This window comes from Ovis canadensis, chromosome 20 (genome assembly GCF_042477335.2).
Source record: "Ovis canadensis isolate MfBH-ARS-UI-01 breed Bighorn chromosome 20, ARS-UI_OviCan_v2, whole genome shotgun sequence".
Lineage (NCBI taxonomy): Eukaryota > Metazoa > Chordata > Mammalia > Artiodactyla > Bovidae > Ovis > Ovis canadensis.
In genome coordinates this window covers 24419389-24437785 of record NC_091264.1, presented here as the reverse complement: position 1 = coordinate 24437785, position 18397 = coordinate 24419389, and the positions used below count along the sequence as shown (strand labels likewise).

The 18397-nt window shown below is 51.3% G+C and overlaps 1 protein-coding gene across 5 annotated transcripts in view; it reads right to left on the bottom strand.

The window, feature by feature from the left end:
• Window positions 1–4965: 4965 nt before the first annotated feature.
• SCUBE3 (signal peptide, CUB domain and EGF like domain containing 3) overlaps window positions 4966–18397 on the bottom strand; it is a 33882-nt gene continuing 20450 nt past the window's right edge. For 2 of the 5 annotated variants that reach the window (XM_069564166.1, XM_069564168.1), the window contains 16 exons: window positions 15977–16093; window positions 14121–14243; window positions 13500–13616; window positions 12887–13012; window positions 12486–12602; window positions 12245–12349; window positions 11840–11956; window positions 11366–11524; window positions 10894–11109; window positions 10394–10555; window positions 10022–10189; window positions 9360–9521; window positions 8739–8936; window positions 8134–8286; window positions 7940–8019; window positions 4966–5950 (listed from right to left, as the gene is read on the bottom strand). In XM_069564166.1, the coding sequence (XP_069420267.1) occupies window positions 5801–5950; window positions 7940–8019; window positions 8134–8286; window positions 8739–8936; window positions 9360–9521; window positions 10022–10189; window positions 10394–10555; window positions 10894–11109; window positions 11366–11524; window positions 11840–11956; window positions 12245–12349; window positions 12486–12602; window positions 12887–13012; window positions 13500–13616; window positions 14121–14243; window positions 15977–16093 (2270 nt within the window). In that variant the 3' untranslated portion in view covers window positions 4966–5800. The remainder of the gene's footprint in view (window positions 5951–7939; window positions 8020–8133; window positions 8287–8738; window positions 8937–9359; window positions 9522–10021; window positions 10190–10393; window positions 10556–10893; window positions 11110–11365; window positions 11525–11839; window positions 11957–12244; window positions 12350–12485; window positions 12603–12886; window positions 13013–13499; window positions 13617–14120; window positions 14244–15976; window positions 16094–18397) is intronic. The other 3 variants (XM_069564169.1, XM_069564170.1, XM_069564171.1) reach the window with 3 other exon arrangements.

The window sequence follows — 18397 nt, the reverse complement described above, 5'->3', positions numbered from 1 at the left end:
TCCCCAGGTTTTTACACTCTGGGCCCTGCGTCAAGATTCAGTGTAGGTGAGGAAAACACCTTTCTTTTGTAAAGTAAGACAAGGACTATGGTGAAAGAGGAGTTGGAATGGAGTTAATGTGAATATGTATATATGCTGGCTGGATCTCAAACAGATTAGTTTTAGGGAAGATCTCTTACAGAAGTTGAGAAACTGGAGTGTTTTTGCTTAAAACTCTCCTCAGATTGATTTCCTTGCCAAGGTATCCCTTGGAAAGTCTTCACATACTTTAGGAAGATTTCCTTGGAAAGTCTTCATGTGCCTCACTTTAAAGATTGCTTGATATAGACAGACCCATACTTCACTGGTCCTGACTATACATTATTCTAGGACATAATTGCAAGTGTCCTAGTGAGGAGGTGTAGGCTTGGTGTGTTTGGAATGGAAGAGGGTTAGGAAGGAAGTCCGGAGAAGGCAATGGCACCCCACTCCAGTACTCTTGCCTGGAAAATCCCATGGACGGAGGAGGCTGGTCACTAGGAGTCGGACATGACTGAGTGACTTCACTTTCATTTTTCACTTTCATGCATTGGAGAAGGAAATGGCAACCCACTCCAGTGTTCTTGCCTGGAGAATCCTAGGGATGGGGGAACCTGGTGGGCTGCCATCTATGGGGTCACACAGAGTCGGACACGACTGAAGTGACTTAGCAGCAGCAGCAGCAGGAAAGAAGTCAGAGAAGATGACCCGAAGTTGGTGTAGCCATTAACTATGAACCTGGATATGGTCCTCAGCTTTGCAATTCTAAAAATGTGATTTTTGTCAGTTGACGCAAAGGTGTGAGTCAAACTTACAGGAAGTTAATGTATGAAATAGAATGCCATTGAATTAATTTATACTCATAATCACCAAGTAGACTGGACTCTCTCTCCTGGTGGCAGATCCATGTGGAAAGGTCAGTTGTAATCAGTCTTACATGAGGAATCCAGATCTTGAGCATGGCTGTTATTATCAAGCTATGATAGCCTAATATTCAATGATGAGCTCAGTAACTGTGCAATAGAATGCACCCATGTGCTTTACAGATGTGTTTTTTTTTAGATGCATAGTTTTTGATCAGGTTGATTTTTCCTTGTTCCTCTTAAATGGCTATATCACAGAACTATTAAATCCAATAAACTTTCATGTCATGGAATTCTATAATGGCAACAATCATCTCTGAGCCTAGAAATTGAGACTGTTCATTTTTAAGAGATTAGAGATTACTTTCCTATGACCTATGTACTAATGTTGGTAGTGGCTGAATGATCTGTACTTCAGAATATTGTTTGTGACCAAGAGTGTACTGCATAGAAAGAAAACCCTGGTGACTCTGTGTTGGTGCTTTGCTAGAAATGGGACATCTAAAGTAGGAAGGTGAACCATGGTTAGATTTTTGTTGTTGTTTTTAATGTGGACCATTTTTAAAGTCTTTTTTGAATTTGTTACAATATTGCTTTTGTTTTTCATTTTGGGTTTTTGGCCCTTAGCTCCCTAACCAGGGATGGAACCTGCACCGCCTGCATTGAAAGTGAAGCGGTAACCATTGGATAGCTAGGGAAGTCTTATGGTTGGATTTTGGGTCCTGTACTATGATGAGCAATGATGCTCCAAATTTCTTGCACTCAGGATAATTCTCGATACTGCTTTTTAAAATAGACAAGCCTTTTCAGATTCTAAAATCATTATGAATAAGAAGGATAAATGACAAATTGGGGTAAGTCCTGTCTGAAAGCCAGAAGACACATTTTTTTCTTCAAAGGATTTTTTAGCTCTAGGGTAAACTATTGAGACAGAAAAAGATGCCAGGCTGAGGCGTTTCATTTAGTATTTTAATAATAATTATAAAAAGGACAATACAAAATCCAAACATTTTTTACAAGTTCAGATACATTTTTTTTTCCCCAAGTGCAAAATACTCTATGAACTGCATCATTTATTGTTGTGTAGGAGATGCTCACTATATCGGCAGCAGTGGAAGGTAGATATACAAATATTTTGAGATTTCTTCTGCATTAAAGAAAAAAGCCTCCCACATGGTAATGATTATTTTCTGAAACTTAAGTTCAGCTCACACAGAAGAATATTTTCAGTTTGTCTAAAGGGTTATAATCTGTGTTGTCTAGATAAGCTGATAACAGAACTGGGGGTTATAGTCCCTGTTATCACATATTTTTGTAGAGGGTTCCTAGTCCAAATAATGGCCCAAGGACAGAGTATGCTACCTCTGAGACAAGTAAAATTTAAGGATATCCTTGTGTTGTCTGCTTCTACTTTTCTCTCATGATGCTTAAGCAAGAAGCCAAGCAGGTTAACATTATTTTCTGCTTATGGTCAGTTATACTTTGTCTCCCTTTCTCTAGTTTGAGCCTGCTATATTGAGGTTAAGCAGCAAATACAGAAGTTTCACCACTCCATGTTTTCTGACATTTTGAGATACAGCCCCCTAATTTCCAGTCACCTCAAACATGCGTATGGAGAGAACTTCTTAGATAAGAAAACTTTGATTAGTGCTAAAGACCAGGGCTATACTACTGAACTTTCAGCAATGAATTTGAACCTCCAACACCTCAAACTAATCCAGTCCTGAGGGAGTCAGAGCAGTCACAGCTTGATGTCAGCCTCTGGGAATTTGTAGGCCTGGGGCAGGGCAGTTCAAGTCCAGGCTCTGGTGAGTTTTCTCCTGACTTTGTTCCTCTAGGTTTTGGGAATGGGCCTGGCCCAATAATACAAAAAGATGTAGAAAGAGAAGTAAAAAGAGATTGTTGTATTGCTGAAGTCATAAGTGCCTTTCTGATATGCACCACTTGGTGCTTGGAGCCCTTGCAGGAATGGCTTCCCATTCTGAGACTCAAATCAGGACAGGTTTTGTACTAAGATAAATAAGATCTCAGTTATGTAGGGTCAATACTGTGACCCTACAAATACCTCTTGGCTTGTTCATGAAGGGTTCCCATTTATACCATCTTCCTACTTCCCTACACTGATAAAAACCTCTTTTTCTGACCTGTAAAGGCCTAGAGAGTCTCTGAATGTGAACCCCTCAGTCTACTAACTCTTAGTTTAATGCCCCTGGGCCTACAGAAGCAACTTTGCCTGGATTCTTAACTCCCAACTTGGACAACCTAAATTAAAAATCAAATTTGGTGGATATTAGTAGGTCTTCATCTGGTCTCCAGGATCTGTCTTGACATCAGTTAAGAAGCTTGGTGGTCTGTACTTTCCGTACTGTGGAAATCATTTGTAAGCCCCAGAAACCATGGAATAAATGGTTAGAGGAAGTGTGTTTCTGTGTATGGGGTGACAGGAAAGGAAAGAAGAGCAAGGAGCCAGGCCCTGAAGGCATGTATTGGGAAGCACTCTGGCTTTGAGAGAGATGCAAAATGGTAGGGAGAGAGGAATCAGAAAGTTATCCTAGTTTCCGGTGGAGAATGAGGATGGTCAAAGTTGGTTAAAGCAATTTTCATGGCACTTCCTGCAAAGTGTGGATCCTTCTATTAAATGACCATTTGCCTGCTTGGAAGCAACCATTTTTTATCTCTATAGCAGAGCCTTCTTTGGCCCAGAGAGACAAAGGCAGCCAGATACTCCACCCCCAGGCCATGGTGTTGGATGGCTAATGGATGTCAGTGGATCTAGCTGTGACATCGGTTACCTACTGCCTAAGGCTGGTGAATGCTACTGACTTGGGGCGGGAGTGGGGGTGGGGCAAAGGGGAGCTCGTGCTGGTTCCTTTATTCGCTGTTGAGCCTCTTTGAGGAACAATAGCTTGAGATAGTCATTAGAAGTGAGCCATAGGAGTCAACTGGCTTTTGATTGAATAGGGGTATAGCTTTGGGGGAACTAGAAGGAGCAAATGGAAAATAATTTTACAGGCAGCACTGAATGAAGGTGGAGTGTGTGAAGGATCTGGAGTTGGGCATGGACTTGATTCTTCTTCCTTTTGAAAAGCAGTAGTTGAGGAAGCTAGGCTTGAAGTCAGCTCCAAGAGGAAATGGCAAACAGGGGTAGGCAGAATGGCCAAGGTCAGGCAAACAACTCCATGCCTGGATAGCTGTCCTATTCTTGGCTCCCACAGCCTCGTCTCTGGCCTCAGGGCCCTGAGTCAGCCTGTCCCCAGGGGGTTTGTCCTGGTCCTCTTCCTCGTGCACATCAGGGGAAAAATGGATGAGAGCAGGGAAAAGATGGAGGCTTTCCCTACTCGGGGTGGAGGATCACTAACCAATTCCATCGGCCTCTACAGTCTTGAGGTCCATGCTGAATCCATGGAGGCATAGGGATGGTGGGATTGGTTTAGCAAACACAGGTCCCTCTCCTTACTGCTCCACCAAGTCCCCATAGTTACTGTCCTACACATCAGGTGTCTCTGCTGGTGGAGCAGGGACAGATCAGATGCTCCAGCACTCAAGGCTCATGAGATTCAAAACCTTTTTTCTTCCACTCCAAACATGCACTCTTCTCTCTTGGGCAGCTATAAATAGGGTTGTTCTAATAGAGGAGAAAGAAACAAAAACAAAAAACAAGACCAGAAAACAAAAACCCCTCCCTCTAGTCAACATAGACAGACTCAAGATGATTGCACTTATTAGATGTGGACAAGGTGGGCAGAAGGCTCGCCAGGTGCACACATTCCTCCTGCTGCCCATGGCCTGGGGCCAGAGGTAGGTGGCTCTGGGCTGGCTGCAGAGCAGGGTCCTCTTTGGTGGAGCCCACAAGCCATCCAGGACTGCAGGGGAAAGACAACTCTGGGGGCAAGGCCCAGACTGGCTTTTGGTCAGCAGTCATGTTTCTTTAAGGGCAACACTTAGCATGGGGAGTGGGGCTCCCCCAGGGAGCACTCAGGTGGGAGTAAGGGAATGGCTGGGCCAGGGAAGACAAGTAAGAAAAGGGATTAGTGTTTGAGGCTGGCTTCCAATTGTTCTGTAGTCTAGTCCTTTAAAGGACACATTTTCTTTTTGTTTTCTTTTTTGGACGATGCTAGAAAACTTGGTTTCTGTCCTGCAGAGAGAATCTTTGTCTTGGGGAGCACCAGCTGCATATTCAACATGGTAATCCCTGCTGCTCTTCTTCATTCAGTTGGTGTCCACTAGCCAGTAGTGTGGGCCTTTTGTAAGCCCTCATGGATTGGACCCCAGGCAGACATGGGCCAAGAAGGAGAGGAGCTGCACATAGACAGGAAAGTTGGCTGTTTGGGCGGTCCAGGGCTCAAACCAGGTGTCCCAGAGGATGAGTGCTGACATTAAGCCTGTAAGTCAGAGGCTTCTTTGGCAGAACCCTGGGCTGTTAGAATATCCCTGGCGGGGGGGTGGGGGGGTGGGGGGGGGCACAGTCAGGGGACATTTTGGCTCCTGACTAGCAAGGCACAACCTCTAACAGCAGAAGCCCCTCCTCCCCTTCCCCCAGTAGACCCACTTCCTCTGTGGGCCTTGAGCACCCTTCCAAGATGACAGGGCTGAGGATATGGGCTGGTGAAATGGGCAGTGTGGCTAGGGAGGGGAGCGGGATACCATCCCTCCACCCCTCGGGAGAACAGAGCCAGCACTGAATGGCTTTTCCAGGAGCATGTAGGAAGTGAGAAAGTAAAGAGAAAGAGCGAGGCCAAAGGAGACAAGGAAAAGAAGCTAGAGGAACAGAAGGGGAGAGCGCTTAGTCTATATGGAGACTTTTTTTCCTCTCCAAAAAGAGAGATCAGAAGGAGTCCCTCATCTGAGGGTGGGGGCTGCTGGCTCTGAAGGCTAAAGAGTCTGGGGGCTTCAAAACCTGGGTCTTGGGCCTAGGGGCACTATTTGTAGGGCCTCAGGAAGCTGGACACTTTGGAGCGGAGCAGCTTGATGAAGGATTTTGGCAGCATTTCCTTGTGCTTCTCTGTGTACTTGAAGTAGTTCTGGGGGTGGGCCAACACCTCGAAGAAGGCCTTAATGAGCTTCTTGTCCTGCAGAGGTTGGCAAGTGGCAATATTAGCATCAATGTCAGTGGTGGGAAAGAGGACCACCAGCCTCCACCCAGCGGCAGCCCCTCTTGATGCCTAATAGGCATATCCAAAAGTGAACTATGGATCCCATCCCACCATCTGTTGCTCCTTAGAATTCTACAACTCAAGTCAGTGGCAGCTCCATCCTTCCATTGCTTAGTCTCAGTCTTTGGAGCCATCCTTGACTCCTCTCTCTTACAACCACAGCGAAACCTATTGATTCTACCTTTAAAATATATCCGAGGTCCGACCACTTCTCACTGTCTCCATAGCTACCACCCTGTCCAAGACCATCATTTCATTTGGCAATGGCCTCCTAACTGGTCGCCATACTTCCCCCTACTTTTGTCCTTCTACAGACTGTTCTCCCTCCCTATCCCCAGCAGCAGCAGAATGGCTTTTGTTTTTTAATTAGATCTTGTCCTTTTTCTATTCTAAACACTTCTCTGGGTTCTTTGTGACTCAGCAAAGCTAAATCCCTTGTATGCCCCATCGATGGGATGTGATCTGTGCACTGTTGTCTTTCCCGTATCCCCCCTTGATTCTTCCTTGCTTTGCTGAGCCACACTGGCCTCAAGGTTCTTGAACATGCTGTATGGCTCCTATGCTCCTGAGCTTGGAATGAGCCTCTCTTGATCTTCTAATAGGTAGCCTTTTACCTCATTCTGGTCTCTTCTCAGAGGCCTTTCCTGACCACCTGTCTGAAACAGCAATATGCTGTGTGGAGAGCCTACTGGGTGCCAAGCACTGTGCATTAGGACTCAGCTCTTCTGGCTTTTGGGCTAGTGTTCTTCACATTGCATCAGGAGATTTTTTAAAACAGGAGGTGGAGCTTCCAGCCTCTCATCTCCACTTTAATCAAAATGGTACCTCTACTTTATGCATTGGAATTCACAGCACATTTGAAATAAGGATTCAGATGCCCTAAAATTTTTTGAGAAGCATTGCTGAGATATTCTTTGCAGTCAGCCAGTTCTAGGAGATTTTTGTCATTGTGTCTCATTTTGATAATAATAAAAAATTATTTTTTTATTTTTATTTTTTTAGTATATGTGCTGCCGAAGCGAGCACTGATAATAATAAAAACTTATTTTATCTATCATAAAATAACAGTTTTTTGCATTGATAGTTGATGAAGGATAATACTGTGACTAGGACTATAGTTTCTTCAGTAAGACATTCTCAAACTGGGATCCATGGACCTGAGTATCCAGACCACCCTTCAATGTTGGAAACGTTTCTTTTCCTTTAAAAGAGGTCTATACTGGAGAAGGCAATGGTAGCCCACTCCAGTACTCTTGCCTGGAAAATCCCATGGACGGCGGAGCCTGGTAGGCTGCAGTCCATGGAGTCGCTAAGAGTGGGGCACAACTGAGTGACTTCACTTTCACTTTTCACTTTCAGGCATTGGAGAAGGAAATGGCAACTCACTCCAGTGTTCTTGCCTAGAGAATCCCAGGGATGGGGGAGCCTACTGGGCTGCCGTCTTTGGGGTTGCACAGAGTCGGACACGACTGCAGTGACTTAGCAGCATACTGAATTAACCCTGAGAAACGCTGTACAGGAGCACTGTTTTTCTCTGGGAACTGAAGAGAGAGCTCCCTGCCAGGGAAATCCCAAAAGCATCTTTCTAAACCTCATTTTCTATATATTCATTGGTGGAAGAGGCAGAGGACATTTCATCTCTTCATCTTCCCTTTCTCTTACCCAGAGTATGGGTTTGGGCTCCAATTCCAGCTTTACCACTGGGGCACGTTCTCTAATTCTCTGTGCCTCAGCTTTCTCTTCCATAAAGATGAGAGGCTTTTTATTAGGAATGATAAAAGTACCTACTCCATAGACCTGTTGTGTGTATCAAAGGGAATATTCAAGTAAGCACTTAGCATATTGCCTGCCCATTGTTACATGCTCATTAAACACTGGCTGTCATTATTGTTAATATTCACTCGCCTTTAAAATTTCCTGGTGGTTTTCAGATGCATAGAGCCGGCCATCTCGAACAATGTCTTCTACCAGCTGCTCGTAGTCCTCTGCAAAGTCCATGAAGGGGAGGGGCCGATGAGCGAGAACTCTTCCTCCTCCCTTTGAGACCCTGGAACCTGCCCTTTCTCACCCACCTCCCTGGCTCTCCTGCCTTTGCTCACCATCGTAGGTAACATAGGGGATCTGGAAGCCACGGGCGCTGTTGGCTTCACTTGTCTTGAAGTTGATCCAGAGCTTCCTGGAGCGGGCTGTGAAGGCAATGGGGCGCTCGTAGGTCTGGCAGGTCTCATAGGTGGTAATGGAGGATGGGGAGGCTGGGAAGGTAAGCAGCAGGTCAGGAGAAAGCCGGGCAAGCTCCCCAAGTCGTCCTAGAGTGAGGACTCAGGCTGACAGAGGCCCTCCCTCATACGCGCAGCTCCCCTAGCCCCTCCATACACCCATACACATATCCTTTCTCATGGCCCTGGGCCTGTTCTTTGACACCCAGGCACTCACACAGTGTGAAAAGTTTAATATTTAAATGAATGGAGCTGTAAAAATACTAGAATAGGAAAGTAACACATGTAATACTATTGGAATTCCACTCCCAAAGCTGGCTTTCTTAACTCTGCCCTCCACTGGACATGTAGCATTCATTGCTATTTTCCTTTGCTTCCAAGGCCTTACTCATCATTGCCCCAATTCTTCCACCACCAGTTTTCTCTCTCTCTCCCCCCTCAACCAGATATGGATTGCCCTTCCCTGGCCCGGCTCTGCAGCCACCCACAGTTCTTTCTCATGACGAGGACGTCCCCACACTCATCCTCAGATGGCAGGAAGATCTCGGGTACCACGATAAGAATCTTGCGCTTGGGTGGGGGGTTGATGTTCCAGACGCACTCCACACCAGCTGGGTAGTTGCCTGGGTAGTTGGGGGACTCGATATAGCCAGTGAACTCACCCAGCTCCCCACCACACTGGCGATCTGTAGCCAAGCCCGGTGAGCAAAGCAAGAAAGAGAAGAGAAGTCAGTGGGTGAACAGGCTGGGGAAATTGAAGAGTTCTGAAGTGGAAGTCAGACACATGGAGTTCATCATCTCCTCCAAGTTCTGGGTTCCCCTTTCCTTCCTGCCCTTTTAGTACCATCTTGCCTCCCTTTACCTGTCCGTACCTCCCTCCTACCTGTCTCCTTCCCCTGCAGGGATAGGGCACTTCAGGGCCCAGCCCAACAACAGGCCTTGAGTGTAGGTGGGCTGGGGAGAGAGGGAGGGTGGGACCTGCCTGCCTAGCCACGCCCCCCAGCTCTGCTCCTTGCTGGTTCACTACCCTGCCCACCTCCCACTTCTTCCCAAGCCTACTGCTCCCAGGCCTCCCCACCCCATTTTCCACAGCCTGGCCTGCCACATACTCTTGCACTGGGTCACACTGGTGGAGCCATCAAAGTCAGTGCTTGTGTTTCCTGGACAGCGGGTGCAGAAATTCTGACGGAAGTCAGGCTGATAGGAGCCCATGGCACAGCGGATGCAGCGGTGGATGCTGGTGTTGTAGTAGTGCCCAGGGGAGCACTGGACTGCAGGCAGGGGGGAGGAGCAGGGGTTAAGATGGCAGGCCAGCAGGAATTCTGGGGCAGGGACACATTCACCATAGAGAATAAACAAAAGACACTAGAGTTCCTTCTGGAGTCCCAACCTTCCCTAGTCACGCCAGAATTTAGGCCCAGGAGGAAACAAACTAGCCAGCGCGGTTGGTCACAGTGTCAGCCTGTTCTCTCGGGCACTGAGCACAGCCATCTGCAGAGAAACTCGTTTGCAGCTTTGAGGGGAGGTGGCGCCACTTGCAAAGCAGAGGGCTAAGTGGAGCTGTTACTCTTTCCCCAGTTCCCAGGCTTAGGACTGCTGGAGGGCCAGGATGCGTCGTGTGAGTAGGATGGTGGGGCTGGTCATGCAGCTGGGCCTTTAGTGGTTTGGGGAAGATGGTTGGGCAGCATACTTGGGTCTACTCTGGGGATCTGGAGAGAGTTTGGGAGGCAGTTGGGGCCGGGGATCCTACCAGGGTAAGGAGCCCACTCACCTTTGGTGTCACAGTCTTGGAAGGAGATGGCTCCCTCATGCTTAGTGGTGAGGCCTCCACCGCATGGGAAGCACAGGGTCCTTCCTGCTTCAGGTTGATAGGTGCCACGTGGGCACGGCTGGCAGGGCTTGAACCCATCTGCAGAGTGTTGGCCAGGTGAGCACTGACCTGCAATGAGCCAAGGGCCCGACTCTGATGGGGGTGGTCCTGGTTATCCCCACAGGGTCCCCCAGTCTCGGGACAGAGGCACACACAAATAGGATGTTGACGAGGAGAGTGGCCTGGCACCTGGGCCTGCCCTTGGGAAGTCCCATGCTGTGGGCGTCCCAGTGCCCACCCTACCCCACTCTGTATTGTTTGTTCCCCTGGCACCTGCACATGTGGTGACGTTGGTGGCTCCGAGAGGCCCGTGGGCATCACTCCCAGGGCAAAGGTCGCAGGAGAGCTGCCCTTCTCTCTCCTGGAAGGTGCCCGCTGGGCATGGCACACACTGCTCCGTCTGGCCGTGGTAATACGTTCCCTGCGGGCAGCTGACTGAGGGAGAGTCGGCCGCGCTAGCCACCCACCCCCACCTATTTCCCACCACCCAGGTCTGGGGCTCCCCTTCCCTCTCCCCCAGATTCAAGGAGAACCTCTTGGTCTGGGATCAGACAGAATCCTGCTGGGGAGGCTCAGGGGCCAAAGCCATGTGCAGGAGTGTTGGTAGCTCCACATGATGGCCCTCTAGAGCTCAGTCTGGGACCAAGGAGGGGAAGATGATGGGCAGGAGGGTCTTGGCTGCCTCACACCTTGAGAGATGTAAAGTGTCCTGCTCTGAACCAGACCCGAGCTGAGCCTTCCCTACTCCCCTGCTCCCCAGCAAGCTCCCTTACCACACTTGGCCCCAGAGCGGTGCTGCCCAGGCCTACAGGCCTCCACTGGTTCAACTCGCTCCCCAGCTACTGGGCCTGGCTTGTGGGCCAACTCATAATCGAGGCCTGCCAGGCGCAGTAGGAAGCGGTCCTGGTTGATGGACTTTCTAAGCATCTTCAGGGATCCTTTTAGCCGCCGTTCCATTCGCTGTCGGAGGCAGGGCAGCCCACAGCCAGCTGGTGATGGATGGTGTTATGAGTTGGAGAAGAAAGAGAAAGAGTGGTTGTGAGCAGGAGGGCGAGGCAGCAAAGCGAGGAGCTAGGAGGGGCTTGGGTAGAGGGACTGGGTCCTCAACTTAGCTTTAGGCAGGCTCCGCCCTTTGACAGGCTCCGCCCTTTGACAGGCTCTGCCCTTTCCCTTTGCTGCCAAGACTGCTGTTTGCCCACCTTTGCCCTCCCCTTTCCATCCTCCCAACGGTGTCCCCAGTCCCACCTGTGGTCTCCTCGGCCCTGACTTCTGCCTCCAGTTCCAGAGTGAGCCGAGTGACTTCCTTGCCTGGAGGGGTCCGGGCCCGTCGGCCCTTGCCCTTCCGAGAGGAGTCACATTTGAGGTGGATGAAGGTGACCTGGCAGTCAGAGCAGGGGGTGCCACCTAGGGAAGAGGCCTTGTCAACCTCAGGGGTACCCCCTGGAGACAGTGTTCTCACTCCTGGCTTTCATTTTTCCATCCCGACCCAGACAGATCTCACCAGATCTTTGACTGTCCTTCTAGTTTAGTATAGAAATTAGTTTGTGGGGAACATCCTAGGACTTCCTTGGACCCTGCGCCTGCAACCACTTCTTCCCCTGCTCTGTCCAGAATTCAGGGTGTCAGTGGGTTTTGGAGCTCTCACTAAGCTGAGGAGGTGAGGGGTGGGAAGGGTTTGGCGGCCAGATAGCCCACTGGATCGGGGTCCCCAGTCCAGACCTGGCCCCGCGATCCTGCTGGTCTCTTCCACTTTGCCTTTGTTTCGCAGGTGCAAATGGCACTTGGCGTCTTTGATCTTGAAGGAAGCACGCTGTTTAACCGTCAGCACTGCAGCCTCTAGAGGGATGGCAGAAGCTCAGCACAGCCTGGGGGCCCCGTGAGGGTGGGGGTGGCTATAGAGGGTATTGGGAAGCTGGGCCCGGGGTCTTGGCTGGAGGAGAGGGGTTACAAAAGCCAAGAGCATCAGACATCAAGGGCAGAGGGAGCAAGGCAGCAGGGCTGGACAAATACAGAGTAAAGAAGGGGATCCAGGAAAAAATAAGGCCAGGAGGATTAATAAGGAAGGGAAATTGGGGTTAATAAGCCAGGAGTAGCATGAGACAAGGCGTCTGGGCTGGTGCTCACCATGGCAGTGGTTGGAGTTCGTGCTGTTCCCGGCATGGCTAGCTCGGGCTGGAGCAGCCCTGGGGCTGGGGATGCCACAGCTCACGGTGAAGCCATTCTCAGACTCTGAGAGAAGGGGGCTGTCACAGCTCTGACATGCCCCCTGCCCCTCACTGGCTGAAGGAACCCAAGGGGAGCAGGGGAGCTGCCTAAACAGCCAGGCTTCCTCCCTGCCAGCCCTCCAGCAACCTCCTCTACATACCTGGCAAAAACCGGGCCCGGGACGGGCAGGTCAGGGCACAGGTGTCCTTCTTCCCAGACCGGTTGCAGCTGAGCATGGCTTTTGAGGCACCAGGACTACTCTGACACTTCACTGGCTCTAGGAAGAGGAGAGAAGCCTGAGGAAGAGAGGCTCTTCCTCCCCTACCCGCTCTAGCCTGTCAGTCAGGTGTGTAATTGGAGGAAGAGAATGAGCTACATGCAGAATTGCAGTTGTACATGGAAATGGACGAAGGAGTTATTTACTGGGAACCCCATGTCTCAAACGACTACATTCTCCATCCCCTACTCCTTCATACCCTAACTCCACAATTTCCAGGACCCCAGGGACCCCCTACCCTGAAACTGCAGTGCAAGCTTCCGCCAGCAGAGGGCGCCACCCACCTGTGCAGTCTTTCCCGTTCCAGTGCAGCCGGCCCTGGCCTGCTGGGCAGGTACACTGGTAGCTGCCAGGAGTGTTGACGCAGCCAAAGCGGCAGCCTCCCCGGTTGATGCTGCACTCATCCACATCTAGGGGAAGGAGGCGGGAGACACAGACAAACAATGGGGGGAGCAGGAGCCAGGACATGAGCGGTGAGTGGGGGGCCTTTGGTTAGAGTTCCAGGTACCCTAAGATGATTCCCGGGTCTGAGAAGAGTTCAAACCTAGGACCTTCTTCCCTGGTCTCTGTTCTCAGTCCAAAGAAGGATTGAGAAGGGGCCAAGCTAACAAAGTTTTAAAAGCTTTCCATGCCTACCTAGCAGAGGAGTTGTAATCTGGGGGCTAAGGATGAAAGTCAAGGGACAGTGATGAGGATGGGAGACAGAAGTTTTGGAAACAGGATGCTGTTCCCTGATACCCCAGTGTCTCCACTGTCTTCATTTCTCCCATTTCCTCATGATGGATGTAGGCATGGCACATGCACCTGGGGACCGCCCACAGACACAAGCCCCCTCAGGGGTGTGTTCAGCTGAAAGGCGAGGAGGTGAGGGGCTGAGGGCCAGAGGTGCCGGCTTACCCCCACAGTGGGTGACGCCATACAGGAGGTAGCCATGACGGCAGAGGCACTGGAAGCTCCCTGGCGTGTTCACACAGATGTGGTCACAGGTCCGGTCAAAGGAACACTCGTCTATATCTGGAAGGGCAAGGTTTCAAGCCACTGCATCTGTCTTGGGGCCACTTGACCCTGTGACTCCTACTCAGGTGAAGGGCCCCAGGGAGGGGCCTTGGCTTTCTCCCTCAAACTGAAGAGTTCCTACCTCTGGCCCAGCCCTAAGAGCTGTGACTCAGCAATGCCTACCTACCCCCCTAAGCCCCTCCATTTGCAGTCTTTGAAGTCAGGAACTTGGAGATCTGTGCTGTGGATTAGGGCCACCATGTGTGGTTAGGCTGGTCAGATCCTGCCAAGGATGTGAACTGGGGTGAAATCCCCTCCTCCCTCCTTGTCGAGCCGCGTGCCCCAGAAGGGCTGATTTGCCAAGAGGAAGGAGCATGTTTGCTAGGTCACAGCATGACACTGCCTATGGAGACTCCCCACAGTGTCCTTTGAGCTTCTCATACTCTGGCCCTCTGGCCTCTTTGAAGCTCTCCTACTCTAGAAACTCTCCAGAGGCTTTTCCCTTGGCCCAGGTCTGCTCACCCTGGCAGTTCCTCTCGTTGATGAGAAGCTTATAGCCCTTCTTGCAGCTGCATTCGAAGCTGCCCACTGTGTTGCGGCAAATGTGGTCACAGCCCCCGTTGTTCAAGCGGCACTCATCTATGTCTGGGGATCAGGACAAAATAGAACCAAAGGTAATACTGAAGGCTAGGGACAAATGAGGAGACAAGACCCTCCCTCCCTCACAGAGACAGGGAACATCAAGGAGGGCCCTGGGTCTGCCTCTGCTGACTTTTTTTTCTCTCCCATCTCTGTTTCTTCGCTCTTCAGGATTCTGTTTCTTCCCTCTTCAGGATATCTGTGGCCATTAGTAACACCTTATTTCTTGGGTCTGAGAGTCCTCTTAGAACGAGAGAGATGGGAACCAGTGTCAGACCCTCAGGGAGTGGCTTAGAAGTAGGTGGGCATCTGGCCTACAGGGCTAGTCTCTGCCCCTCACTCTGCCACTGATGGCCCCTCTCCAAAAAAGCTGGTGGACAGGATTTATCCCTTCACTCTCCCCCACCCCGGCCTGTCGTAAGAGCCTTTGGGGGTGGGGGCGGCAAAGAGGTGGAGACCCAAAGGGGCAGCACGTCAGAGAGGAAGAGCTGGAAGAGAGGCCAGGCGAAAGGACCTCCAGGAAAGCCAGTAAGGCTGGGGAGCTGCTGGGGGAGGGCGGGGGCCAGGCAGGGGGCTGGACTGGGGAGGTCTGGAGAGACTCAGGCCCGAGGCAGCTTTCAGCACTGGGAAGGGAAGGGAAGGAGGGGGTATGTGAGTGGCTTCCTTCCTGAGGTCAAGTTCCCCAAGCTGGTGGCAGACAGGACCCAGGCTACTCACCCTGACTTGGGGGAGGGGGCAGAGAGGGCAGTCCTGCACTTTACTCTCAGCGTACCTGTCAGCAGTCCTTCCTAGCAGCAAACTTCTCAACTCTGGCTGTCTGACCTGCTGCCCCAACCACATACACCCCCACCCTAGCCCGGCCCCAGCCTCCTCCCTGGTCTGTTTGCCAGCTGCTGGGCCAAGAGGCACAAAGAGCATGCCCAGCCTTGCTCCAGTCCCTCCACCTTGCGACCGAGGGACACAGACCCGATGAATCGTATTTTCAGTAGGGCCACCCTCCCGTTTTCCTCCCTTGTTGCGCCTTTCCCCTAAACTGGGCTCATCAAAAGGAGAGGGAAATAGAATGGACAGTGTGGGAAATTCTATCATAATAGTAGCTAACACATTGTTACCATTTGCCAGGCACTGTTCTAAGACTTTACATGTAGTTTATATGTAACTCGTTTAATCCTTGTAGCATCTCTGTGAGGCACTGAACCTTTACTGTGGTGAAACTGAGGCACAGAGACACTAAAGAACTAGCCCAGGACCACAGAGCTAATAAGAGACCGAGCTGGAATCTGGACCCAGGGAGCCAGACTCTAACGTCAGTGCTCCCACCTGCTCCCCTAATCTCCCTCTGATGGGGACAGCCTTTCCACGGGGAAGGTCTGGGGACTGTGGGCTAAGAAGGAACACACCTGTGACCTTGTGCATACATAATCAGGGCGCAAACACCCTTCCAGACTCAGGAACAAACGTGAAGGGCATGTTCATTAACCAAGAGGGTTAGAGACCCGCAGGGAGACTAGGAACGAGAGGAAGCAAAACAAAGCGGGGCAGGGACACTAAGGAACTGGCTGGACTTTTGTGCCCCTTGGCCTGAGATGGGGAAGGTGGACAGGAGACAAGCCTGCGTCACAGCCTCAGTTCTTTAGAGTCAGGATAACTTGCGGGGGTTGAGGAGGTCCCACAATGAGGTACCCTGTCTCCGGTCACAATCTCTTATCTTTACGCTCCTGTCCTCTGAAAACCCTTACCTTTGCAGGTCTTCCTGTCTGGCTGCAGCATGAAGCCCACGGGGCAGCTGCAGTGGACGCCTGTCGCTGCATCGTGGCACTTGCTGTCGCAGCCCCCATTGTTGACAGCACAGGTCTCTGTTTAGGAGGGAGGTGGGGGATGGTCACCTGGCTATTGGCGTGGAGGAGTCCCAGAGGAGAGGGCAGAGAAAGGGCACAGAGGCCCAAGAGGAGGCCCTGGCTGCCTCCCTGTGCTGCGGAAGGAGCATCAAGTGGAGGCTCCCAGCCCCCTTCCTCCCATCACTCCCAGCCCCCAGCCCCTCACAAGTGCAGCCAAGCAGTCCACTTCCCTGCCCCCTACTTGATTGAAACAAGGTGGACAGCGGTGAGGCAGGTACAAGCCAGAGCTGTCAGGCAGGAATGTGCTGAGGGTGGAGGAGGCGGAGAGGGGAGGGTGCAGGGAGGGAAAGCTAAGTAAGGGTGGCTCTCACTGCCAGGGAGCAAACAAGAAGGGGCAACAGGCGTTTCCTCCTCTTTCCCCCTGACTCTCTCGTTGGCGGGTGGGGTCACGGTGGGACAGTCCTGAGGAGAGTGAGCCTGGTGATTCCTAAGACAGCCGGGAGACGACCGTCAATTCATCTTCCCCTTCCTCTCTGCTCAGCTATCTTAAGACAGATCCCAGAGGAGACAGCTCCTACTCCATCATTCCCCAGCGCCTTCCTGGCTACCTCCAGCTCCTCCCCAGTCCTCTTAGTTCCAGATAGAGATAAGCTGGCTGTTCTGTTGTTATTTTACTTTCCTAATGGGGAGATACTGTCTAAGCAAGGGGAAGGGGCAAAAGGAGAAGAATCCAGGGGGGAAGGAAGGACATAAGAAAGTAAGTGAGAGAGTTAAAGGACCTCAGAGCCTTTCTTCTGTTGCTTCCCTCTTGACTGAAGCTTTACCTTTGCTGAGAGGTTGGAGTTGGGGGGAATATAGTTGGGCCATACTCCCTATTTTCTGAATTTAGAGCAGGAGAAAAATAGGTTTAAACTGCAGCTCAGGAGAGTGAGATGAGCCCGGGGGTGGGGGGGGGGGGTGGGGGAAACATCAGCTTAAAAAGTGCAAGGCCCTGACAGGGACTGTGAGGGAGGTGTGGGCCATCCTTGGTGGGGGGGGGTGGGGCTTAGAATTCTCCCATTAGAGAGATAAAAGGCTTCTGCTGTGGAAGAGAGAAGAGAGGATCTCAGAATCAAGAGAACTGAGAGAAACGTACTGGAGAGCGCTATCATTTTGAATCTCTGACTCCTGAAACTCAGGCCCAACCCACGTCACTGAGGAGAAGAGCAAAGCAAGGGCTCAGAAAAAGCCCACCTCTATCTATGGGTCCCCGGCCATGCCCTGGTCCCAGTGGGATCTCCTGTGTGCCACCCCCACCTCAGTCTCCTTAGGTCTCCAAGACCGTGGGAGGAAGCTAGGCGGGAACCCTGGCTTCAGGTTCCAAGCCCAGCCAGCCCCACAAGTGTTCTTAGCATGAGAAGCCCTCTAAGCCCCGGAGCAGGGAGAGGGGAACAGAGGGCCTGCACCAAGTCTAGTCAATTCCGGGGGCTCCCCAGCGAGGAGCAGCAGGGCCAGCATGGGGTCATCCCAGGCTGGACCAGGAGGTGGGCGAACCTGCCCGCCACCCCAGGGCAGAGCTCTCCCGAGTGGCCTCTCTGGCTGCCTCAAACCTTTGCTCCTCAGGTCGTGCATTAAAATCATGGTTTAATCTGTGCTTGTTCTGTGTCAGGCACTTAGTAGACGCTCTAGTGCGCTATCTCCATTATCGCAGGAACACTAAGAGAGGACTCTCGTTCTCTCTCTTTTATTGGAGAAGCAATGGCAGCCCACTCCAGTACTCTTGCCTGGAAAATCCCATGGACGGAGGAGCCTGGTGGGCTGCAGTCCATGGGGTCACTAAGAGTCAGACATGACAGCGACTTCACTTTCACTTTTCATTTTCATGCACTGGAGAAGGAAATGGCAACCCACTCCAGTGTTCTTGCCCGGAGAATCCCAGGGACGGCGGAGCCTGGTGGGCTGCCATCTATGGGGTCGCACAGAGTTGGACAAGACTGAAGTGACTTAGCAGTAAGTTGAGGACCAGAGAGGAAAGGAGCTTGCTTAGGGAGGTACACTTAGAAGGTGGCAGAGCCAGGACTCAAGCTCAGGTCTGTCTGAACTCAAATGTCGTGCACTGAACCGTTATGGTGGGAGAGAAGGACAAGAGGTGCTGGGACTGTGAGCTAACACGGGTAAGAACCCAAGAAAGAGACCCTAAGGAGGGGATGGCGCCTAACCCTATCCCACCCTGATCTCGGGTGGCACTGTGGGCATGCTGGCTACGTGGAGCTGGCGCAGTCTTCAGCTGTGTAGGAGGGTGGGGGCAGATAGTTGGGAAGTGGGGGAGGTGTTAGAAGCTGG